This window comes from Centropristis striata, chromosome 19 (assembly GCF_030273125.1).
Source record: "Centropristis striata isolate RG_2023a ecotype Rhode Island chromosome 19, C.striata_1.0, whole genome shotgun sequence".
Taxonomy (NCBI): Eukaryota; Metazoa; Chordata; class Actinopteri; order Perciformes; family Serranidae; genus Centropristis; species Centropristis striata.
In genome coordinates this window covers 18365404-18391863 of record NC_081535.1, presented here as the reverse complement: position 1 = coordinate 18391863, position 26460 = coordinate 18365404, and the positions used below count along the sequence as shown (strand labels likewise).

Here is a 26460-nt window from a genome sequence, read left to right as displayed (position 1 = left end):
TCAGCCCTTTCTGTTTCCATTACTTGCATGGAGAGGCAGTATTTCCTTTTGGAAACAACAGTTGTGAAGCTGTTAAACAAGCGTGCAACAGGATTATACAGCATACCACGGCTATTACAACACACTCCTGTTCCCCCTGCCATTTCCTGTTGATGCTCAGCTTTCTTCCACAGTGGCTGAATTGGCCACATTGTTTATAAAGACGAGAGAAATGTCAAACTTACTTAGCACACAGACAACTTCTTAGACAAAACCTTTAAAACCTGTGACAGAGCTGTTCCTGAGATCTCTTTTTAGCTGTGGAACATATCATGTCATCCAGTGCCCTGTAACCTTTATTACTAGTATAAATGCCACATAGATCCTTTCTTCCTACCGCCTAATATGACCTACAAGAGTTTTCCTTAAAAACATCAACATCATCAACACAGCTCATACCTAAACATACGTCACAGTTTTGAACACGTGGCTAACGTTGTGAAAAAGTCCAAGTTTAGACAGATTTCATTAGGCACGATTAGAAAGACATCACAGTTTGGGGTAAAATAGTTTGTTACCTTACTTCACGTCCCTACATAAGTACATATTAACATAAGTATGCACATTGTTATGTTAAGTTAAAATAGGTCAAAGTTGACTTTTGGTTTAACAAAGGACGTTTTTTTCCTGTTCAGAACTGCATTAACATGATCTGATCACAAGTAGGCAGCTCAAAGTATGTTCAACTAATATTGTCAAATATTTCTAAATGCATCTTGAGTGACCACTTGTGATCAGATCTCACTTCAGAGTTCTATACTCAAATAAAGTAAACACAAAGTTAATACGGAGAATATTAAACGGGAAAGAATACATGAATTTTTGTAGTAAAATCCTACATGTTCATGAATTCAAGTACATTTTATGAACCTCAAAATATAAGGTTATTGTCGACTGACGTACCCCGAGAAACAGCTGCCTTTTACGGTGCATAGGGCTACAGAGAGCCGGGGAAGAAATCAGATCAGCAGAACAACTGAACAAAACAAGACGTGCTTATGTTACAAAGGACAGCATGACAGTAACATTCAATACACAAAATTCACACTGGTGGTTTCTGTGACATGAGAAATACAGCAGTAGCAGCATGTCAGTTGACAGTAGGTGGTCTTTAATGTCTCCCAGGACACATTCATGTACACAAAGCTAAAAGAAACTGGTAAATTGCAGCCAAGACCACTTCTCAGTGTAACGGCAATGCATCATGAGTGCTCAGACACCTGTAATTCACGCTTGTGACATACTTACTAACTTAATTATGCTGTTAAGTTGAACCATTGGTTTAGCTTGGGACACAAATAGTGGACTCCTGGATTAAAGTCCTTTCTTTGTTTCATCCATCAACCTGACATGGGCTTTGTCGCTCTTTATACCACATCACCTGACCTCCTCCTCTGCCCATGTTATAATTACTACAGCCACTAGATGTTGCAGCCTGACAATACATGTAAATATGGGTCCTTTGTTGTACAAGTGACCTATGAAGTCATCTTTTGGAAGAGGGCAGTCTCGTCCAGACAGTTACTTTTAGTCTCTGACAGAGATGTGTGTGTTTGTGCCCAAGAGCTGAATTTATAACACAAAGGGGTTTATAGGAAAAACAGACTCAAATCTAGCAGCTGCAGTGATTCAGTCGTGAGTTTGTGAATGATGTAAGTGCTAAAAACGGCTCCAGGCTTTCATGAATAATGTTCCATTTGCATACTTGGCAAAGATGATTTTAAGTTGAAAAAAATTTCTATGGGACCTTTTTTTAGCCAGATGCAATAAAATAATTTTACTGCACAAGTGCTAATTATCTTGAGACTCATGTTAAGCCTAATCACAAACACACAGCATTCCCAGATAAACTCCTGCAGCATTGTCTCCTGACGTCACACACACAAAGGTCAATCAATGATTTGTCTCCAGGATCAAACAACCATCAGATGCAATCACAGAATAGTGAGGCCACATTCCTGTGAAGAACAAATATTAGCTTTTCAATCTGTCATCTGCAACTCTCAAAGCCGTCCAGATTTTGGTCAATTAAGCATCAGCAGCAGAGAGATAAAAGCATTTAGCTCAAATATTATCTTGTTGCCTGTAGGTAAATTCTCCATATCGGTCCATTAAATAAAATAACTCGAGGCTCCCCTTTGACAGATTCTTCACTGGCTGTGGTGATGCCGCCTGCAGGTATTTTTCTCCACCACACAATTCTCTGTGACTGGCACTGCGTCTCAAAAAAGCTCTAAATCATTGCTTCTTAAATGAGACCAATCCCAGCAGGAGTTCGCTGCCAGAGACAGTCGAGGATCTTCACTTAAAGCTCGACTGTACCTGAAGAGACAACCGTGACAGCTGTCACAATTCCCCCGATTCGCCACACTTCAGCACACAACCCCTCCAAACTTTTATAAACCCAGCGGTGAACAATTGTCAGCTTTACAGAGGCGTGCAGACTGGGACTTCAGAGGACGGCTTGTATTAAACCAGGATTCCTTATTCACCTTGAGACTAAGACCCCAAGAAAAAAGTTCAGGAAAAGAGAAAACGCCACGCCTTTTCACATTTCAACTTTAATTCACTTGACAACACTCTCTACAGTGTAATACGACGACTTAGTTTGCACTTAAATTCTGCTATTAACATGCAGGAAGCCACAGACAGATGGTTAATTCAATCAACCTCAAAACTGTTCACAGCATTAAAGTGGCAATAGACACATTTTTTCCCTTAAACTTATCATCATTATGGGAATGTAGGTCACATGATGTAATGGCTAAAGAATAATGACACCATCGTGTTTATACTGGTTCTCCATAAGCCTAACTTCCACCATGCAATTCTGTTTCCCACCCATTGGATCTCCCAGGAAAATAAAAGCTCAGTTTATGGCATAAAACAGGAAGAGCAAATCACATTACAGCCTCACTCCTTCCAGTCCTACCTTTCACAATAAAAGCCCTAGACATACATGCATCATGCTCACCAGAGAGCATTTTGCTAAGAGGCAACTCAACAAAACAGCTCCCAGGTAACATTATTTTCCTTTTGCTGAGTACTGTTGAACTTGGCAAAAAGATTAAAAGAAGGCAAAGCACTAGAGTGATAAAACATGTTCTTTCTACTAAGTTTTATGAGTAAGTATTTAAACCTGCCAGGTGTTTTACTGTTTGACTTGTCTTTATCATATCACTGAGATCAGGGTTTCTAGCTTAAATTGTGATACTTACACTTATTTCTTGATCTGGACAGCAGCAAGGCAGTTAGCGGTAGCCAAGTTGCTATTAGAAGTTAATGGATCAGCAGCCTGCCTGGGGAGATCTAATTGTTCCTATGAAAATCAACATAAAATATGCTATCAAAGTCTCCATTGTGCAGTTTTAAAAACAAAAAAAAAACAAATGCAGTGTGTCCGGTGTACTTGGTATACTTGGAAATTCTAGGGAGGTAAAAGCTGAAAAGTTGCCTGTTTCAACTTCAAACAAAAGAAAAATATTGCTAAAATAAAATGCATGTCCATTGTATTAATTAAAGCATATTAATTAAACACATCTGACAAAACCCTAACATATCATTGACAACCTTGAATCATAGCTAATTAGCTCTAACTTCCACTATTTACAGCTGCCCCCTGTGTGTGTGTGTGTGTGTGTGTGTGTGTGTGTGTGTGTGTCACAGTTACTGTCTGAGTGGAGTTCAAACAGCCGACAACTGTTCATTCCAGTTCTGACCACCGGTCTTAATAAGTGGCCAAACCCAGCTGCAGACTGGTCTTTAACTAATGGCTCAAAACAGGTGGGAGACAACAAAGGATCCCACTGTGCTGTAATTGCTCACAAATACCTGGAGCCCCGATACACTTCACTCTGAACTGTACCTCTGTAAGTAAGTCCTTTAAAACAACATGCAGCGTCCGTTCTAAAGCATGCAGAGTGATGCACTGAGGAATCATTCTGTGCAGATAAAAGTATTAATCTTTTACCATCACTGCCACAGGAGGCCACACGGTGTTGTACTTGCGACACCACTAGAGCAGTAGTTTAAAATCTTGCATATGAACATGCAAACTGTATGCTTTGTTTAGAACAGAACAGGGGTTTCCACACTTTTTGTACCAGAATAGACACTCAGTAGATCACGGAGAACCCACAGAGAGGATTTTGTCTTAAGGAATCCCCCTGAGTAATTATTAATTTATAATTTGGTCTTATCTTCTAGTCAGTCAATAGAAACTAGCATCACGTTAAATTATCATTAATCGGAAAGGCCGACTCTGTTTCTTTCCTTGTTGTTCCAAAAAACGTCATAAAAATGTAAATATTTGACTCCTTCTTTTGCTGACTCCTTTAAAAACCACTGGCTTGGAGTCTTCTTGCTGAAATTAATTTGGCATTACAATTATTCTCCTTCCTGCCATGAGTGAGGTGATAAGATTTAATCCACTCTTGAATGTGTCAGTTAAATATGAAACTATACAGCCAAGAGATGCTTAGCTTGGCTTAGCCTAGTACTTGTCCCCGCAGTCAAGCTACAAGTTGTTGACTTGACTCCTCAGTTGTTGTGCTGTTTCCTGTTCTGTAGCTTCATATTTATCTGACAAACACAGTGGTTTATATCTTCTTTTATAACTCTGAATAACTTCTTTTTGCAGAAAGCCTTGCTCATTTTCCAAAATTTAAAACAAGCCCTTTGACATGGTCATTCCATGACAACTGAAAATATTCTGTCTTCCTAACTTTTAAGCAATCCAACAATGTGATAAACCCTTATGTTCACTTCATTTCAAGCAGTTCAAAAGGGGAGTATGTTTAAGGATTAGAAACTACCTGAAAAATATTCAGCACCCTGAAAAGTGGAATACATTTTGTGGGAGAAAATGTTAAGTTCTTCCAGACTTTGATTGTGCTGTTTGCCAAGTGGAGGAAGCAGCTGCAGCTGGCCCAGAAAACAATACAGACACTGTAACTACCTTGTTTAGCTTCAAATGACAAAAATATGTGTCATAACTCTCCCAGTGACTGTGTGTGTGTGTGTGTGTTTGCAGAGGGGGATTAAATGACTTCATCACTGTCTGTTCTCTCTTGTCTGCAAGAGTCTTCTTGTTTGCATGCAAGCAGGGGCAAGTTGAGATTCAATATTGTGTCTAATGATAGTCTTCTCAGAAGTCCACACATCATAAATACCTCCAACAGAACAGGAAGTCACTCACGCAGCGACAATGCAAAAATGTTTGTTCATTCATGCGGAATGATGATGAGGATTAAAAGTTAAAAAACAACAGCTACCGTATTTTCATCTTTGGTTTACACAGAGTGTTTCATTCATGAGTGATATCACCTCCATATGATCTCATCGCTCCACTAAGTGCAGCTGGTGTTGCAACAGAGAAGTGTAAAGTAAAGACTAAAGTGTGAAAAATTAGATTAAAAAGCTTCCAACAAGCTCCAAAAAGTCAAATAAGACAGGTCATTTGTTACCTTGATTTGAGGATAGTAAATCACATAATCCATACTGTGGTAAACTATGAACCACCTCCATGTCTCCCCCACACTCCTCTCTCTGGCAGTCCACAAAAAAAGCTCCCTGAGTGGGTTGTACAGTCCCGGCCGCCTGGGTTAACTTGAGGACGGGAGTTCCTGACGGAGGAGACGATCTGCCAGGTTTTTTGGCCCGGCTCAGAATGAGTGAGTGAGCACAGCTGAGAGGGTGTGAAAGAGAAAGGGAAGGAGGGGAGGGAGGTGAGGTGAGGGAGGTGAGATTTGGAGAGGGGGTTGGGGACTACACACACACACACACACACACACACACGCACACACACTCACCCACAAACTCACATAGTTCTCTTTAACACTGTAATGGGAACAATAGGCAGATCTCTCTGAAGGCTTTAGAAAGGCCACTGGTTTGACTCGGGGCATGACCCCATAAGCAAACATGGGATGTCCCATTCACACTGCAATGCTTTGTTAACACATTCAACCTCAAGCTGTTTAGAGCACCATAATGACAGTATATTGACTTTTTGCATGTGGGAGTGAGAGCGTATACAGCATTATCTCTGCTATTATTAATATGATCGCATGGATAGTATGTTTCTTTACATTATTATTTTTTTTTTTTATAAAAAAAAAACTATTAAACAGTTCATACAGACTACAATAGGTAAGTTAAACTAATGTAGACAAAGTTATGTCTGATTGCACCAGCAGACTGTTGATCAAACAAAACAAACAATATATATTTCTGACATTTAATGGACTAATGTGTTAATTTGTATTCATCATGATTTCATATTATTTTCCCCCCAATTTTTTTTTCTGCAATATTTTACTATATTGTATTTCATACAATTAGTCAATGTTTATTATTTTAGCTAGCTAATTATTTGAATTGGACAATTATTATTTTAGCTACTTTGTAAGCATCTACACATTTCTTTTAGCAAACTGTTTAGACTTCTCTTCTCACTTGCAAACTACTAAAGCACTCAAGTTACAGTTAACACAATACATGTATATGTTTTGTTTTAAAATCATTTGAACAACACCAGGATATTTCCATGTTACTGGTAAGTGTAGAAGTACCCATAGTGTCCCAGGAGCCCTGGTTGTGAATTATTGAATTGGATTTAACTTTTACTTAATTAGACAAAAAACAACAACAAAAAAACAACTTAGTTTATAATGAATAACAATGGTGGCTTGCAGCTTTACACAGCAAAAATGTCCCATTAAGATGCTTAAGATGCAATGATTTGGTGATTAATAGATTGGCTGATTGATAGTAGTTAGTATTAGTTTTGATTATTACTTTAAGTACTTTGATAATCAAATAACCATTTTAAAAAACACACAATACATTTTCCAGTTCCAACTGAATATTTTTGTTTTACTTTTTCTGTTCTAGATTATTGCAAATTTACTAGCTATGGGTTTTGACGTATTCATTGATAGTGAAACCAATTGTTGGTTTCAGCTCTAAATGACATACACCTACCATTTGATAATATATTCGTCTGTAATGATATAAAAAGTACAAAATAATCAAAATATTACCCTTTCATACCCCAAAATCCTAAACTCTCCATACAACTGATACATTTCTATGCTGCTGGTGTACAACTCCTCTTTTTGCAGTCATATCTTCCCATGTATCTGTGCTGAGTGTCCAGTTCCACCTGACCCCCAGTAAGGTATCGATGGCTAATTCTCTTCCTGGTGTCACGGTGGTCGTTGCCTGTCAATCGACATAATCTGAAGGCAGACAGCACAACATTAGCCTCCCCAAAGACATTGTCTAGTGGAGAACACAGCCTCCATAGAGTTACTACGGCTATCCATTACCATCTGATGCTGAATGAGTAACAAAGTGAATAGAAGTGAGGAGGTCAAAGGGGACAAGGATTGTTTGGCTCTACTGTCCCTCTACGGGCGCCCATAGGGAAGAAGGTAATGGCACCAAAAAATGGAGAATAATGGCCACATCAACTCTTAATTCTCTGTATTCTTTGGTTGCTGAAAGGCAAACATGATACCTTGCTGTTGAGTGAACAGAGTTTTAATGGCTTGTCATGAGGACAGACAGGGGAAGCGGTACGCTCTGGGAGGTCACCGAGCTGTCAAAAAGCCAAGCGTCTCCGTTCTGATTTCATGCCAACTAAATAAAGAGCTGTGTCTGTGTGTCCTGCCAAGGCGGCTGTAAATATACCATTATGTAAGTGGAATCAATTTCAACTTTAGGAAAAGGAAACACGGCTCAGACCTGACTTAAAGTCCAGCGTTTGTGTTGGAACACAATTCGGTGTGATAATTATAAAGACCAGAGACTAAAATACAGATGGAAAAGTGAGTTGTACAATGAATTGAATCATTTTACCTGCATTTTCTTTACTATATTCATTCCTCTTTTTCCATTGTGACAAAAAACAGTCCATCAAGTTAACTATGACAGGTTATACGCTGTATCTTAAGATAGTTTCAGGTTTCCTTAAGTTGGTGTTCATACTTCACTGAAATGGAAACCAGTGGCAGCCTTCAAGCCAGGAAATTTGAGTTTTTTCAGTTTGCATCGGAAAATGGCTGGATGGAGTGAAAAAGAATGTGTGATTTAGTAAATGTAATAAAACAAACAAACCCTGGAGTGATCCTTTAATATTAGAGTTGGTTTTAAAGTCTTAACAGTCACAAACTGACATTGTAAATATAAATCGCAAATGACATTTATAGAAGCTCTTTTCCATTGGTATGAAACCACAAACATTCACTTCAACCTGTTTATTTCTGTGGTGACTTGCAGTACAACGTGAGATTAAGTCCAAACATCTTTTAAAGTATGCGTGACGAGACTTTGAGGTTTGTTAAAATACCAAAATCCTTACGAGTGAACCATTAAGACCACTGACAGCTTCGGTGACTACTGACTGGGGGATTAATATCCCATTAAAATGCTAGGAGCGTTGGGTTTTGGTGAGGGCTGGCAGCTGTTGTCACTTGAACACTTGCACGCAAGGCTGGGAGGCTGAAACATTACATCAGTGATACAAGCAGACTGATACTTCAGAGGAAGCTTCTGGAAAGGTGCAGTACATACAGATCCAAGAGAAAAACCTCTCTAAAGTCAAGCTGGCAGTCATTTTTAATGCAGCTTTAGCTGGGTATCATCACCATATTGTCAGATAATTTATGTTTTTTTATTTACAGCCAAAGAAATTGAAACTCTCTGGGGTTTTCCTGTGCTGTGTGTGTGCTCTGTAGCACACATGTGATGTTGTGTGTATGTGTGAAACATGTCGGCATCCTTACGGTTATGTAAACATATCTCACTATGACAGATCCCCGATTGGAAGAGAGTATATATCATGCACTCTCGGCCTTGACACTGTAAATATGCAGGGGTCATCACACATGCCAGGAATTCATACTCACTGTGTACTCTGTGACCCAAAATCTCCTACGATGTTTGTCCAATGTCCAAATTTGTTATGATTTAGATACAGGATGTTGTCAGTGCTAAACCTCACACACAGATGCAGATAAGGAAGCTACTGCTAGAATTAAGCAATGTGCTGCTAAGGACAGGAGCAGCAGTTTATGCATTTTAGCCACCTTAAAAAACTCTAAATCAGTTAAAGTGTACACTATATGTAGAATATTCTTACAGCCTCAGACAGCTCTGTGTGACTTTACGCAGTGGGAACTGAAGCCATTGATAATCTCGCCAAAGTCACCAGACTCCATTGACAAAAACTGTAATTTTACCTTGCAGAAGTTGGCAGTTGCTGGCCTACTGTCTCGACGCGTTGGATTGTTTGTGTTATTGTGTGACTTTGGTTATTTAGGAAGTTAATTCAGATTCACCAAAGTCACCCAAAAACGTACACAAACTTAATGATTGAAGCAGTAGTAGATCAACAACCCACAAGCTCTGCAAGGTAGAAATTTCTGTTTTTGTCAATGGAGTCTGGTGGCTTAATTTAGTTTAATTTCCCCTCCACATACACAGGGCTGTCTGGGGAAAAAGCAAAGTTATGAAAATATTCTTACTTTAAAGTACAAATTAACTGATTTTTGTTTAAAGTGGGAGTTTCCTAAAAAATGTTTAACTGCTGCCCATGTCTACAGCAGGCCAAACTGAGCGTGTGTCTATTGTAGGTTATACACTGACTATGGATAAGTACCTCATACAACTCCACTTCAGAAAATATCCAAACCTTCCCATTAAGTGCTTTTTTCTTTCTTCAGAACAACACGTCATAGACCTTAATCTGCCTCTCTGTTTACAAATGTTTTAGATATTACAGCCCTCATCTAACAATGAATAAGACAAACATCCTGGCACTCTGCAAAGGGACTGAACCTCCCTTTATCCAGGCCAGAGAAAGAATCAAGGAGTGGACTTGACAAAGTACCTGTTGCTGTGCTCACTAATACCTTCTAATATCACCTTTCAGTGCTCATGAGGGCCTTAGGGCAGATGCACACCTGCACTCCCCACAGCCAAAATTGGTAGTTTGAGTCAGCCAGGCCTTTGGGTAAGCCCTTTGAACTTTTCAGACAGGGTTATAGAAACCCGACTTTTGGTTTATTGTGTGACTTATTCTGTCTTCCCCCATGCAAACCAAAGAGAAGAAGCAACGAAGGAGGAGTAAAAAAACCCCCAGCAACATTCGACGAGAGATGCAACAAAAATTTAAAGAAAAATAATCCTGACAGCTGGGTCTTAAGAAAAATGTTTCTTGTGATTATATTCAACTGAAGTAATTTCAGAATGAACTCACTCTTATATGTCATAGAAGCATTAATCAACATTTTCATTATCTTGATTGCTTGAGGAGATTGAAGGGCTTGTCGGGGTGAACATTATTGCTGATAGAAAGCAGAGATAGTCATTAATCATCACCTTATAGAGCCTTTCCTACCATTTCATATTTCTACTGAGTGACTGATGAGTTGGAAAATAAATGACACCATTTCTGATGCAGAAATGATGAAAGTGTTCCTGAAGCAGAAGCCTCTGTGTCTCTGTGTAATAAACTCTTTGTACCAGATATTTTCAGTGTGTTTCTGCCCACATTGAAGATATCTGCGTGAGGCATGCACCATGAAAACCTGTTGACCTGCCGCCTAATTATTTAGACAGCCAACAGACAGCTTCGGCAAGATAAGCACGTTTTCATTTTGGCCATCGCAGCAGTCCTGTCTGCGTTGCTGCTCCACATCCTCGTTGTTTTCTCTGACAAAGCTGGCCGAAGCACTGTGGGCCTGAGAGGGCTGCAGTGCAGGGGGGAGTGCAGGCAAAGCTGGGTCAAAGAGAAAGATTGGTGGTGATCTAAGTGGAGAGACACAGAAATGCTGATGATGTGGTTGGCTCTTTGTGTGTCTGAGTGTGCGTTGCTGATGTTGTTGGGTCAGTTTTCTGGATTCAGACCTGTGCTATGAAGCTTGAATAACGCTGTCATTAACTTCAGTCACTGGTATAATTACTTAGTTATCACACATTCATGTAGAGTTTTTTTTTTTTTTTAAATCAGAGTATATGCTTCGCAGTGTTGCATTGAATAACATTATTTTTTGCTTTATTTAACTGGAGAGATCACAGTATATATTGTGTTGATGGTTTTAGTAGCAAGTGGTCTTGATTAATCTGCTGCTTTTGTCAATTAATCAGTTAATCATCTGGTACCTGGAAAATAAATGACAATGACGATTTCCCACACCCCGAAGTGATGTTTTCAAATAGTTAAACAGTACAAAACACCAAAGTTATTCAATATTATAAGACATATAAGACAACGGTAAGTTTTGGCATTTTTGCTCAAAAAGTTACTCAAACAATATGTTATTAAGAAAAGCACAAATAATATGACGGAAACAGATATTTTTTATATCCATAGTTATTATTCGGAGGGAAAAAAGCCATTGTGTTTCTTGAAACAACAAAAAATACAATATGAGGAAATACTCTTTATAATGAATTATATGTAAATATTAAAGTTGATGGTTGAAGTCACAAAAAAATTGCCAATCAATATTGGCCCGATGTAACATGACTCTAGTATGTAACTCGCCAATTTACGCTGCCCTACTAAGTTAAAGTGTAGTGAAATCAATGACGTCATTTATGCACAGTTTTGTAACTGGAAGTATGAATATTGGGTTTAACTTGGATAAAAATGATTGCATGGCAAGCCAGAAACCATAATCTATCATATGTGTACTAATTTGTTGGGACAGCAATCAAACTTTGAAGTCATTGTTTCATAGTTGCTGCACTTTGCCTCTGCAGGGCAGGATCGTCTTCTATCCAAAAACAGACACGGAGAATAAAGATACAGATATTGATGTTTCTGAACCTTTAGTGTCACTCCATCTGACCATGTGAACGCCGCCACACTGTTTCACTTGCAGTCAAAAATTAAAACCTAAATATCAAATAGAGCTGATCAACAGTATAACTGCCCATCATTTAGTGTTATTATAGTCACTTTTTACTTGCTACCGTCAGAAGCAGTGAACGAGCGAGAAATGTGGCGATTTCAACAGCAGATTATTCTAAAGCCCTTCCTACCATCACATAGACTGACATTATACACATTTAGTATTTTAAGTTCAGCTTTTCAAACACATAAAAAACCTCACCCTCCTCCTCACTTCCATCAACAACTCTTTAAATCTAATTTTTGCTCCAACATTCTACATACACCGCATTTCTTCCTCTCACATATGTTGCTTCACGTTTTAGCATGAGAACATCTTTACCAGGATGGTTTTACAGGCAGGCTGGGAGCCATGAATTCAGGAGTGTGCTCTGTTATCTGCCTCGAGCAGCCAAGCAAAGTGAAATCTGACCCAGCTTTGAGAATGCTTTTTTGCTTCGCATAATTTTCTTTCCTCTGGCAAGATTTTTTTAAAGCTACTTATCTGGTGCAACCACACCTGGGTGGCATTTTAAACTACATATGTGGTTTAAAAGCTTATGTTATTATACAAGTTATTCTAATGGCTCAGTTGGTTAAATCCTAGTCACATCATTTCACTGATGTCAGTGGTGCTTAATACTATGAAGTTATTAGTGTACATAGGAACGGCTAAACCTAAAGTTGAAATATGTCATAATCAGTTGGGTGCAGTGCAGTAAAACATGAGAAAACTCAGAATTTACTGCTAGAGATGCACTCTGTACTAGCTAGTGAGAAATGTCACTGTGGTTTGTTCTTACCCGGCTGGCAGCATTCCATTTCAGCAAATAGTTTGCAATCACATTACCCAATTGGTTAATGGCATTTTCACTAAAGAGCAACAATGAGGGGAAGTAATTTAACAAGGGCAAATGCTTTATTATCTTTGCACTGCCGTGGCAGCAAGTTAACGCTACAGACTGCTGCTTTTATATTCACTCCTTTTGGAATATTAGAAAGTGTTAAAGGAAAACTCTGTAAACTCTGGTATTGCAGTAATATAAAACCTTTTAAGGCTGTAGAGGAACATCACATACAGTCATTGAAAACATATTAGACCATGCATGGTTCTCTTGATAATAACCAAAATCATTATCAAGAAAACCATGGAAAATGGCTAGAAATCAGCTGTTAAATTCAGCTCTTATGAAAGATTTTTGTTGTTATCATTATATTTGTTCAAATAAATGTACCTTAAGTTGTACCAGGCATTAAAATGAACAATAAAATGAAGAAAACAAGGATGGTCTAATATTTTTTTTCCATGACTGTAATTTAGTGTCTGTTGGGAATGAAGACGTCACGTTTGACAGTTGAACAATCTGAAGATGTGGAGTTAGTCAAATGTGAACTTATCAGATTCTTCTCTGCATGAGGAGAACATTTGTTGCTACTAGTATTACAGACTTGGAGGTGTGTTACATTTGAACAGGGATGTTGGAATTTCCGCGGAATTCCCACTGAAGTTGGATTTCCAACTCAGAAAGTTGGAAGAAACCAACTCTGACCTCAAAATGCAAGATGGCTTCTTGACGCATCAACAGTAGCAGTTTATTAGAACTTTTGTTTTATTTGTGTCTCATTCAATCAGTTGTACACACAGTACTGTCATGTGATATCGCTAACAATGGCTAATCTGGCTAACCTGGCTAGAACTGGTGTTGCTGCTTGTTTTTTCAACTGAAATGTGGGCAACTTCTGTGTGATGACATTCCCAGCTTTGACTTTAGAGGAAAATGAAACGCAGCCTCTCACCAAACTGTTGGTGGTCAAGTTGCGTTGTGGGAAATGTAGTTTTGACGAGGAAGAGGAACTTCTGGGTCATCTGTGTACAATATCTCTGGTTTTAAAACTGCCCATTTTGAAACCAACATTGTTATAGGAGTACAATCAGTGGAGTACTCTTTTAAGGCTGTGAACTTTTTTTTTTCATATGCTGAATGCAGTTATTGGTATTATAAAATCTGTAATGTGCTCAAATGTTTCTGTGTTTTTAAGTCACAACAAATATTATCATCTTCTTTGTGAAAATTAAATTAAACTGCATTGCAACTACGTAGAAAATGTAATGTATTGAAAATTAAAATGAACAGAAGATGAATGGATCATATCCATTCAGAAAGCTCCAAGAGACTGATGGTCATTCCCCTCTTATCAATAAAGCTCCACAGAGCTCGATAAAAAGACATTAATGAAATGAAAACCTTTGGTGAGGAGTAATAACTCACGCAGCATGCTTGCAGATGTTGGTATAGTGGGCAAATAAAAAGCAGCCTGCAGCGATGTCTGCAGGAAAATCAGGAATGTAAGCATCATTAACTGCTCATCTGAAATCACAGCTGCAATAAACATACTGTCACTGTAACTTGTAAAACACCCATCTGCTGACATGATGAATGGACCGCACATGGAAAAGACACTTCCTCAGTAAGAACACAGAGTAAGGAAGAGTGAGTTTAAGACAATTGAAGCTATGTGAGAAATCCTTCCACCCCTTCTTTCAGCCGGAACTAAAACTTAAAACAAAGTCTAATAATATCACCGCCATCGCAATGAAACGTGTTAGAATGCATTACTGTTCTGTAAAGAGACAGACCTGGGTTGGAGTTAAGATCCATGAGGTGCAGACGGAGACGTGCCCCCTCCTCAGCTGGAAGTTTAGGGAGCAAAAGCCACGCTGTCGCTGCTGACCGCCGGCCCCCCGGTGCCACCTCTTCATCTGTTCTTGTTCGGTGCCACAGACAAACTTATCTCCTTCTGTTTCTGCAAAAACACACTCCGCTACACTCACTGCAATCCTTCCTGCTCTCCTTCTCCTCCTTCCTTTGCCTCTCGCTTTCCTCCACCTCATATAACTCTCTCACCTAAAACTTCATCTCGTTAAGTCAAAGGCAGGTCAATGTGACACTCCAATCAGCAGCACTTGGGAAGGTCAGGCTAAGGCTAGTCTGTCTGCCTCTCAGGAAGCCTTTCCCTCTGCATACAGTTCTGTCAGAAGGAGCTGAAAGAGCAGAGGAAGCATATTACAGAGTCACAGTGTAGGAGAGAGCAGCCGAATGAAACCGAGTGAGACAGCAAGTCGAAGGCAAGATGGTCTCTGAAGGAAGTGAGAGGGGTGGGGTGGGAGGTGGTGGTGGAGGGGGAGGGGGCGCATCGTAAATCAAGCAGCCCTCCCCAAAGTGGGGACCTGTAAATCTGGTGAACGAAGAGTGGGCGCTCGGCCAAATGACTCATCCACAGCGCTCTATAAATACAGCCGTGCAGGGTCGACGAGGCTGCTGCTACCGGTGGCCAAGAAACCCTGAGACACTGGGGTTTCTCCCTGCTGGAGGAAGGTCTTTAATAGCCTCCTTATCGTTTTTCAATCTCACCCAGACTTAAAGGCGAACCACACATCATTGGCTTCCATCAAACGAAAGAGCGGCCCTTTGAACCGAGAGGGCGATAAATTTTAGCACTACCTGTTGGATTTAACTTAGTAGGGTTTGGAAAAATGTCTTGTGGGGAGATATCTAAATATTTATCCAGACAGAAATCAGTTTACATACCACTGGTCTGAACATTCAAGTCAAGTGTCCCCCAACAGACAAACATGCTGTAGTAGCCGAGCAGAAACTTCATCAGGAGGCCAAAATGTGCCCTCGCTGAGACCTGACCAACCTGATACATGTGGGAGCAGGGGTTGTGGACGGGGGTTAGCGCGGGAGGCTAATGGTGGACATTGCTATGTGACATGTCAAATACCGATCCCCTCAATAAGGCTGTTATGTAAGCATCGCAGGCTTCCTGTCCTGTTCCTCTCTCCTTGGCCTGTTTGCAGGCCTCAGTGCATTTCCTCCAGAGGATCTTACTCACACACACACACAGGAATAATAACGCACAAGAGAGGAAGACCTGGAATTCTCTTGCAGGAGCGTTCATGAGAGTGAGGCGGATATTTCAAACATTTACCACATACAAAAGATATGCAGCTTATTGTTTGGACATGCTGAATTCCCCGCTCTCCTGCTTTTTGTCACGTAACTTTTTCAATCAGCAGCTCATCACAAAAGAGTCTGTTCGCGATACAAAGAATGTATGCACGGGTCAAATTCCAAGGTTGTGTTTCGTTCAACACTTTATGTCCCATTCGTTGTCCTTCACAGCTCAGATATGAAACCATTTGCCACCACAAGCTGCTACTTTATCATCTTTTCATTATCTGACAGCTCTGTGAATACTTTGCAACCACATGATACACAATATAAAAAGTGTAGCAGGCAACATTGGATGTCCACTCATCCTACACGTTATCCTCTCGTGTGGTTATTGCAGCTGCCTTTTTCTATTTAGTGGTTGATCAATCATGGCTTTATGAAAAATGGCCTTCATCATCCACTGTGCAGTTTGGGCCATTATGTGAGCTCCCACGAGCTTTGGTCCCATCACTAAAATACATAAACTGCACGTTCTGCTATTGCAGAGACACATAAGAGGACCACTGATCCGACTGCCGTTAAAGACCACAACATATAAAACCATCAATCATATTTATTTGCTGTTAAAAAGTTGTTGCCTTCCAGTTAAACGGTAAAATGTAAAATCCTTTGTGTGCAGACATGAGGGACAACATATATATCATAAGATATATAATGAAGCATAAATGTGAGGATATTAATGATCTACAGTTGCATGACTTTAACATCGTCACCACTAAGCTGATGATGCCATTTAATGTCCCAGAAAACTGCTGTAGACTCATTTAGCCACCTGTTAGCAGCTGCATTTTAAAAGCGTATAAAAGCTTGAAAATTCACATATTTTATGTCGTAGGTGACAATCTCTTAACTACAGAACTTATTTCAGGCATCTAATCAAAAACATATTCATTCATTGACTTTGAGAAGAAGGAACTGGATGCTTAATTCTAACTAGTTTCTGGGTTTTAGGACTCCTGCAGCACTCTTTTAATTCACTTTTATACATAAAATGAGATTAACGCTTATTTTTTGCCTCACAACCTCAAAGTTCACATCACATAGAATAAAATGAACGTCCATGAGTCCATTCTGCATAATGAGTACTTTAACTTTTGATACTTTAAGTACAATTGGATGCTGATACTTTGTACATTTACTTGAGTAAGTTTTGGATGAAGGACTTTTACTTGTAATGGAGTAATTTTGCAGTGTGTTAATTGTTAACTTTTATCTGAATACTTTCACCACCACTGGTTGTTTCAAAATCATTGCAGATGTGACTGACAATTTGGGTTCAATTTGCATTAAAAAGTACGTTTGGCTGCCGGTGTTTAAGCCGGAAGTGCCTGTGGTTGCTCGTAATACGGTTGGCCTTGATGATTACCACAAATGAGTATAGATTTCCAATTGATTCAAGTAAAGGCTTTTACAAGGACTCTTACATGTTTTGTTGGTGTTTTTTTACTGCTGCTGGACACTCCGAGCAGCCACAGCGCATTCAGCTGAGTCAGCAGTTAACAAGGTCACTTGTTAAACTGTAACACAGGACATCATTTTAACAGGAGGAAACTATGGGAGGGAAACACTATTCCACAGGGGAACAAACTTCGACACAACACCGTCATGCTGGGTGCCTTGAATCACAGCATGACCTTTATTAACTGTTGCAAAATCATGTGTTCACCAAGAAAAACACTGATGTGACAAACATGAAAGGAAAATATTTTCTAAAAACTGGAAAATTCACCCACCTGTTACCAAACTAAACACTCTCCAGAGCTTCTGTCTTAATGAGCACTCAGAATCCCACACAGAAGGGAGGCTTCCTTCTCCGAGAGTCCACTGCCCCCTTTATAACAAACCTGATCATTATGAGAATCTCCTCTTTGAGTCTACAATGACTGAATAGCTTGCTGCAGCCCAGCGGCACCTCCTGCAATGATACCTTTGGGAAACCTGGTCAGTGACCTTTTCCTGAATCCACAAAGCCACATGTAGCCAGGATTAGCAAACTCTGAACCTTTCAACAATCTGTGAGAGGGTAAAAAGGATGTTGCCTTTGCTTTGAAAACCAACAGGAGTCCACATTGTTAGTTTTAAATCCGTTTGACAGTCAGCCAGTTTTCTTTCCAGCACCTTGTCACAGGCTTTCAGAGGACAGAGTTTGAGTTGTCTGCGATCTGTTCGACGACACAATCCCCAAAATGTTCTGCTTCCAGTTTCTGCCAGTACTGTGAAGCTTCTCCTAAACCCTGTGTGACAGTGAAGACACTTTTCAATCACTACATTCCAACATTATCCAGACAGATTTCATGCATGCCAACTGCCTTGATATTAATGTGTTTTCTAACTATCTCAGTATCTTCTGCCAAGGAAATGTTCTCAGACTCAGACATTTTTCTCCTGAATAAAGGATGTGTCCGCTGGGGTTTCTTTCCCAAACTACTTCTTACACCTTCCAACTTTTTCCCCAGTTGAAAATCAACATTTCCCCGTCTTTGCAAAGACACACTGAACAACGTCCTCTATAGCCTTCCGGGACACTGAATCGTTTTCCAGAACTTGATAAGAAACATGTAAAAGTCATCCTCCACTGCCTCGATTATCTGCTCCCAACTCAAGCTTCAGCTTTGGCAGCAGCCTTGCTGGCCTGCAAATAACTTTCAGAATAAGGAGTACCAACTGGGTCCAGAGGTCCTATTTTAGACTGAGAGAACTGGTCCTCACTGGTATCAACCAGCAGCACTTTGAACTCCCACCAAGTCCAATTAGTCACTTCCCTGGCAGAGATATTTGAACAGGAAGGATGTGAGAGACATTTCGGTTGGGATCCAGCTGCGTCTTTGTTTTCAAATTAAAAGATTTAGTTCCAATAATATGGGTGAAGTGTCAATTAGTTTTCAAGCTGTTGCCCATCATAGTTTAAAGTGTTAGTATGCTAAGATTTTCTAACACAAAGACAAAGTGCGGCTGAGGATAATGGTAATGTTGGGTTTTGCAGAACTGGATGAATTTTAGATTTTGACCTGATGGTGTTGATAAAGAAGTTAAGGGATCATAAAAGTCCAACCATGTTATAGTCATTTCAAACATAGTCGCATACAGACTGTATAAAGAATTTTTTTTTTTTTTTAATTTGCTGAAAGGTTAGCTGGTGTCTCTACAGACATAAAGGTGGAAAGTGCGTCCATAACAGATGCCGAGGGGTGTGACAAACTGTATTTGACGACCTGGGAATGAGACTGGTCTGTTAAATCAATAGAGTAGAGGTTTGACGATTTTAGAGAAGAATTTGAAAATATGTCAGGCGAAAAATAAAACATTGAGATGTTGACTGAATCAAGACTCCATAGTCCATCAATGCCATAGCTGTCAGTGCTGAAAAAAAGGACACCTGAAAAGGGATATTGCACTGGATAGATGAAAAGTTTGACCTGCTTATGGCAATAAAGTCATTATACTCCATCCTCTGGGGACTATGACTTTGTGTTTTACCTTCCATGACAATCCATCCAATAGTTGTTGAGATATTCCCCTATAAAAAACAAAAAATCCAGGCTCATGATGGCGCTTAATGAAAAGTCAGGGGATCAACAGAGTCAGTCTGATTCATCCTCTGGGGACCATCAATGTGCGAACAAAATTTCCTGACAATCTGTCGAATAGTTGTTGAGATATTTCAATCTGGACCAAATACACACACAATGTATGTTTACCGAAATGTTAACACAGTGTCTCACAATCTCAAACATCTTCCCTGAGGAAACTGTACAGTGATTGGATTGTGGGTTTAGAATATAAAGACATATAAAACTGGCTGTCATCATGACCTAATTCAATATAAAAAAAACTTGTGTTTACTTTTTTATCACTTCATGCTGCCAGGATGTTGATAGCTGCTGTATATGTCCGTCTGATGCTCCTTTGAAGCGTTAAGCTGGGGTCATAAATTCAAATATCAAGAGAACAACAAGGGATGTGAATCTCTGAGCTCCCACATAAGAAATGTCAACAGCAGCAGATTGCTGGGCCACGACTCCTCCAGGAGGCCATATGCTGCTGTGTCACAGACAGCAGGTTATTGACTTTATATGCATGCTGGGAAAACATGCATGTGCATAAACATGGCCACACGCACACACACATATACAAACACACATGGAGGAGGCTCAGAGAGGGGCTCAATTGCTGACCTTTTCTGAAAATGTCATATCACAAAGCGAATTCTTGAGAGAGAAATGAAGATTGCCGACACTTTTATATGGAAAACACAGTCTTGTCACTCATGCCTCTCCGGCTTTGTCATTTTTATCAAAGTAATATCCATAAATTCCACTGCTCTCCCTCTTATTGCATGCCCTGATACTGCTGCTTTATTCCTCCTGGATTTATGATGCATTAGAAGCTGTGTGTGCACTATACATCCAGCTGCTAATTGAATCAATATATCACAACATGGAGTCTGTAACAGAAAGCTGCTTCTTGTTTATATCCTGTGTCAGATTAATTTGATCAAACTTGTGTATGGATTAATATATATTTTCTTTGGGAGGTAATGTTATTTCCTAGAGCATTTTCATTTATTAGAGCTGGGTGGAGCTCTCTCTCTCTGTGCTCCTTGGAGTCTGACAGCAGAGCCTGCTGTGAAATAGTGTATTTCATTTTAGTTGTATCGTTTTTTTCTCTATGTTTTTATTATTATTATTATTATTATTTGCTTTATCATCTTTCTTTTCCTTTAACATGTGATGCTGATCTTGGACAACGTATTTGCACTGCCAGACCCTTTTCTTTGAAACCTTCTCTAGCTTGATTTATTATAATTGTATGCATTTGATCTATCTGCACTGTGGCTGGGCTGTAATATTAATTCTCCTGTTCAATTCATTTTATGCTATTTTATCTTTATCTTATTTCAGAGAGAGGGCCTTCCCACTGGCTGTTCTTCAAATGCTGATGCATGTGCATGTCACTTGACATGGTGAAACTCCTGCAGAAAAAGTTACGATTACAGCATTGACAATAACAACTGGCTAAAGCAACCCCAAAAAAAGAGAATTAGACTTTTCAAAATAAGAGTCTAAAGGAGACCTGACAATAAATGCCATGAAATACATATCAATATCTACGTAGGAAGTGTGTCAGAATGGAGGAACATTTTTGCTAATGGCTTTCCCTTCAGCTAAATGTAGCCAAAGGCTCCCTGTCCCTGTGAACACTTGGTTTTAAAATGTGTTTCGAGAAATTGGATAACAACTGTAAACAGGGTCCAAGACGTATTTTGATCGGATCACTCAAACCACTTGCCTAGGTGGTCTAGGACACATTTCACCACAAGTAAACACCGATGTGTCCCTGACGAGGACACAACAATAAAACACTTCCAGGCCGTGTGGTGGTCGTTTTGATGACAGAGCGCCAACGGCAATAAAAATTGAGAGGAACAGTGAAGTACATTGTTGGGGTATGAGTGAAACAAGATGTTTAATCATCTTGATTTGAGCCGAAGATTCAGTCTAAAGGGCGGTTTACAAGGGTATTACTTGCAAGATAGCATCTAGGGACTCCAGTTCTTGTTGTTGTTTTCCGATGCAATAAATGTGTGCGGGGCACTTTCACCTTCTAGCAGAAGTGGCACAGCTAGACACAAAATCTGAGCACAAGTGGTCAGCTGGACACCCTTGGAGATGCACGATACACACAGGTGTAAACAGCGATGTGTCTCACTTGTGATCCGATCGCTCAAGATACATTTTAAAACCAAGTGTAAACAGGGTCACTGCTGCAGCCGATATTGACATGTATTGCAAGCTAGAGCCTCAAATCTGAGTAAGTTTTTTAAGGGCTTTAGAGGCCCTCAAGTTTGCAAAGAAAACAGGATGATTGCTGTTATATAAATGGATCAGGATCAGCATGTTTGAAATGAATGACTAGAACTAGTATATGCCTGCGCTCATCTAGTACGAGGGGCTAATGACAGAGAGGGGAGAGTTGCAGGAGGTTTGTTTGTTTTTAAAACTCTGCATTGTAAATGCATAAATAAGTATTGTATATTATTCTTATATAGAATAACAAGTCAAAGATTTTTAGAGTGTGCAAACCGGTTGCTTCTCTCTGGAGCATGCCTTATAAATAGAAGTGCAAATGAAGCTGTGAGCCTATTGTGGGATTAAGATAGTCCACAGCCTTTCAGGCACTCCATAAACACCATTATAATGTGTGCAGAGTGAAGCTACAGATGCTAAAACTGAATACAGTAGAAAATAAACATGATTACAGTTGAAGCTGCACCAGTGGTCCCTGAACCTGTTTATACAAATAGGCACACATATCCACACATACAGCCAGTGACAGCAGCAGAAGTTATCCATGACTAATGTGACATGGGGGCCTATTTGAAAACCACCTCCATACATCCTGACACTGAAGTGTCAGCGCCATAGATTAATATACTCTCCCAATTACTCTACTGGGAACTTCCTTAACCTTAAATGCTGATGCCTGGAGGGTAATATTCTCATATTTATTACCCTCTATGAACAAGTGGAATAATTGTTTGGCTTATTAAAGCCTCCCCTTGGCTTTGGCACATTTTTTCTTTTAAATTTAATTCATCCATCTATCTCCCCATCATCAACTTTAGGTGCTTATATTCTACGTGCCAGCTTATATGTAACCTCTTCATAATGAACAGTACAGGTCTGTGCTCTTATAATTACATTTCTGTCTTCACCCTCCAATAGCGATCATTCAGTCATTGCTTTTTAATTAGAAGTCTGACCATATAGAGGTGGGTAAGATTAGCATGATATCCTGATAAAGCACATTCCTGGACAGTTAGTTTTCACTTCTCACTCATTAACCAAAATAACTACGATAAGAACAGTCCCATCTGTGTACGTCTGAGTCTGATTTACTCGCTCTGGCCTGCCTGTTGACTCATATTTACATTGTGATTATCATAACTCAATCACACAAGTCACACTGTGTAAATAAGAAATTCACCTCAGTGACATACGACACTCATAAGTCACTGCAGAGGTCACTGAGGTCTCTACCTGCTGCAAACCATCACGCATGCATGTCATGATCAGATGTACTAAATCAAAAGATGAAATAATAAAAAACGAATTTACATATTAAATACATTAAATATTATCACTAACAAGATTTGTGCTGATGGTAATTACTAATTCTGAATAATAATAATAATAATAAATAAGGCTGCAAATAAGTGCAATGAAACAATGGTATGCAGTAGTTAGTTTGAACAAATCTCACAAATGTTTTAATGCCTTTCATTGTATTTTTAAAAAATGATTCAAGGTCATTTATTTTCATTTAATTATTATTATTTTAATGATCATATTTTGAGTCCATTACAGACCTGAATTGTTTGTGATCCAGTTTTAACCATAAAATATATAAATATGTAAATTAGAGTGCATAATGTTTTAATGAAGAATATTATTGTTATCATTATTATCATTATTATTATTATTACAACTCAAGGACCAGTAAGTAGCTTTTTCCTGAGCTCTCAACTGCATCCTGCATTCATAATCAGCGATAGAGTTATTAAAGCTGAATAATAAATATATTTAACTATTTTCCCACAACAATTCCAACAGAATATAATACAAGCAATCACATCATTATTCTACAAAACCTTTGTCAGTAAATGTGACTCTTAATCTAAGTCTTAAGCAAATTCAGATAAAAAATATATAGACATATCTAGACATGAACTCACATGAACTCAGCACAAAAACTTGACTAAAATCTTGCAAATTGAATGCAGACTAAATTACACAACTATGAGCCCTCCTTCTGGGATGATATACAGTTTATTCAATGCATAAAATATTAACATAAAACCATGATTCCAGAGAAGTTGGGATGCTGTGTACAAAAACATAAAAAAAGACTAAAATTTAGAATTCAGATCCCATAACCAAAAGTTAGAACAATAAATGTCTTTATGTCTTTGTACTGTTGTTTGAATTGAATGTAGGTCAAAAAGCAGATTTGTATTGACTTCTCAAACAGCTACAGGCTTGTAGACAGGACTTGATAGAAGCTTCTTCCAGTACTGCAGTGACTCAGAAAACCACATGAGGGCACTATCAGCTTTATTTAGACAGGAGCTCTGAAGCTTCACTTCATCCTCACTTCATTCAAAACTATGTCAGCTCACACTTAAAATGAGATGATACCTACGCTTTACTTTGTCCAGTAAGCAGAAGTCACACATAATCTCTGATACGGTTCTACTCTTTAGACACTGTTTACAGGGCTTGAGGCTGTCCACCTGCACATGGCAGCATGACCCCAAACATCTCTGGGGATGAGCAGGAAAATATTCCCGTAATTCATCAACAGTGACTTGCTGTGGCCTGACCAGCCACTCTAACCCGGCTACCAAGAGAAACTGAGAGAAAGAGAGACAGCAAAAGACTGAGCCCGGGGCGGAGAGAGAGAGAGAGAGAACTCTTCAGCTACAGCCATGTGTTTATTAGAGCTTGGGGATAGAGGAGCACAATGTTTCTACATCAAAAACACAGCAGGGAGTGTTCCCAGTGTTGATTCCTGTTTTACAGGAGTGGGTTGATTAATCACAGTTGAACGACAGGAAGTGACATTTAGTTACAGGTATGTATTCAGCTCTGACAGGTAGATGAATGAAGAGTGTGACAGTCTGTCTGAATTCATCTCTTGCTAAAGGCAGGCTCTGCTTGATCGCTGCACTGCAGTCTCATAAGCCTCAGAGTTATGTTATATCACACAGCTGTATTCAGATCATACCTGACATTCTTTGGAGGATTCACCGCCATCAGATAAAGCTGCAGGCTGGTGCTGAGCAGCAGGATGTTCTGATATATATTCCCGATATATGGACTGAGAGGAATACAGTTTTTATTCTGTCAGTGCTGGCAGTGTGTGAGAGATACTCTTACAGTAAAGAAGCTACTTTTTCTTACTTTTTCTGTGATCCCTTTGGAATTATCAGAATTTCGAATAGTTTGCAGGTGCATCCAAATATGGCTTAACAGAACATGACTTCTGTTGTAATGTAATCCTCAAGCATGGCATTAAAATGTCCTAATCTGCAAAACACAACCAAAGAAGTTGGGATGCTGTGTAAAACATACATTAAAAACACAATTTATAAAATTCAGGATTCAGAGTTTATATTTAAAAAAACAAAAGGTTGTCAGTTTGAACATTAACCTCTTGAAACCCACCTGACCGGTTAGGTTGAGCAGTAGGGGACCGATAGGATTAGGTCATAATTAGGCAATTAGGATAATAAGGCTTCATTTGAATGATAACGTTTCTAGTTTCTGCAATGGTTATTGTTTAGCACGTGGCTAAAACACAACCAAAACTACAACAGTTTAAAAATACAAAAAGCTTTTTTGGTCTACCCTTTTTAACAGGTTAAATAAACAGCTTTTGAATAGTTTCAATTTAATTTATGTCACAAAGGGCAAGAGCAAATTACTGCTTTCTGGTTTACTTACATTTTAGACAACATCCCAACTTTTTTGGAATCTGAGTTGTAGATATTTAATGACAGTTGTATTCATGCATTTCTATTGTTATTCCTCCTCCCTTTAGCCCAGCCCTGTGTGCTTGGACATGTTGTAACGTGTCAGTGTGACGGAAGAACATCACCGCTGCTTAAATTCTTGGTGTGGGTGAGCAAAACAAAAGCCCTATTGTGTCTGTACCTGAGTGTCTCTGTCAGACAATTAAATATAAAGACATAACCTTGATTCCAGACTAAATATTGTTAGCCGTGTGGTAAATCTGCTTTATGAGGCCCTTCTGTTTTGCACTTTGCAGGTTCAACACACATCATCCAGATGTGGATTTGTGTAGTGAAAGAGACAAGAGAGAAGAACAAGAGCATGCACAACATTAACAGAATTAAACAGAATAAAACTATTGTGCAAAATATTCAAGTTTTTAAGCTACAGTAAAACTTTCCAGAAAAGCTGAAAAATACAGTTATGTGTTGATCAGAGAGCAGAGTGTCTCTTCATACAGATGTCCCGATGCTTCTATTCAAGCCCCTGGCAGTCACCCGACACCCGGCTCGTGTTCAGAGCCCGCCAGCACCCTAACAAGACAACGGACATCTCTGTACAACTCTGACTTCCACCCCATTTCCCCTACTCGAACCCCCCCACCCCCCATCACATCCCGTCTGTCCGTCTGCCAGATACTGTCCATGTGTTGTGTTCAAACTGCACGGCTCCATTTAGACCAGTGGAATATATGTGTTGTGTTTTCCTTTCATTTGCTCTCTCTCTCTGCTTCTCTGAGACTTCTTTATTTGACGTCTCATAACAAGTCATGTTCTTGTTTTCCGTCAGGGCGTAGTGGATGCTGCAGAATGGCAAAAACAGTTTGGAAGTATTAGTGGTATTTTAAAGAATCTGAGTCTCTTTGGTGCTTGTGTTGTTTTGACAAGCCTCAAGGCCCATGCAGGGAACATGCGGGTAGTAACAT

General features: G+C 39.4%; 1 protein-coding gene across 2 annotated transcripts in view; it reads right to left on the bottom strand.

Annotated features, from left to right (window-relative positions):
• Positions 1-26460, bottom strand: part of arhgap24 (Rho GTPase activating protein 24) — an 85233-nt gene that overhangs the window by 20393 nt on the left and 38380 nt on the right. Inside the window, exon 1 of one of the 2 annotated variants that reach the window (XM_059358214.1) lies at positions 14580-15042. The exons of the other annotated variant lie outside the window; for it this stretch is intronic. Within the exon in view, the coding sequence (XP_059214197.1) occupies positions 14580-14601 (22 nt within the window). The 5' untranslated portion in view covers positions 14602-15042. Of the gene's footprint in view, positions 1-14579; positions 15043-26460 lie in introns of those variants that run through there. 2 annotated transcript variants of the gene reach the window in all.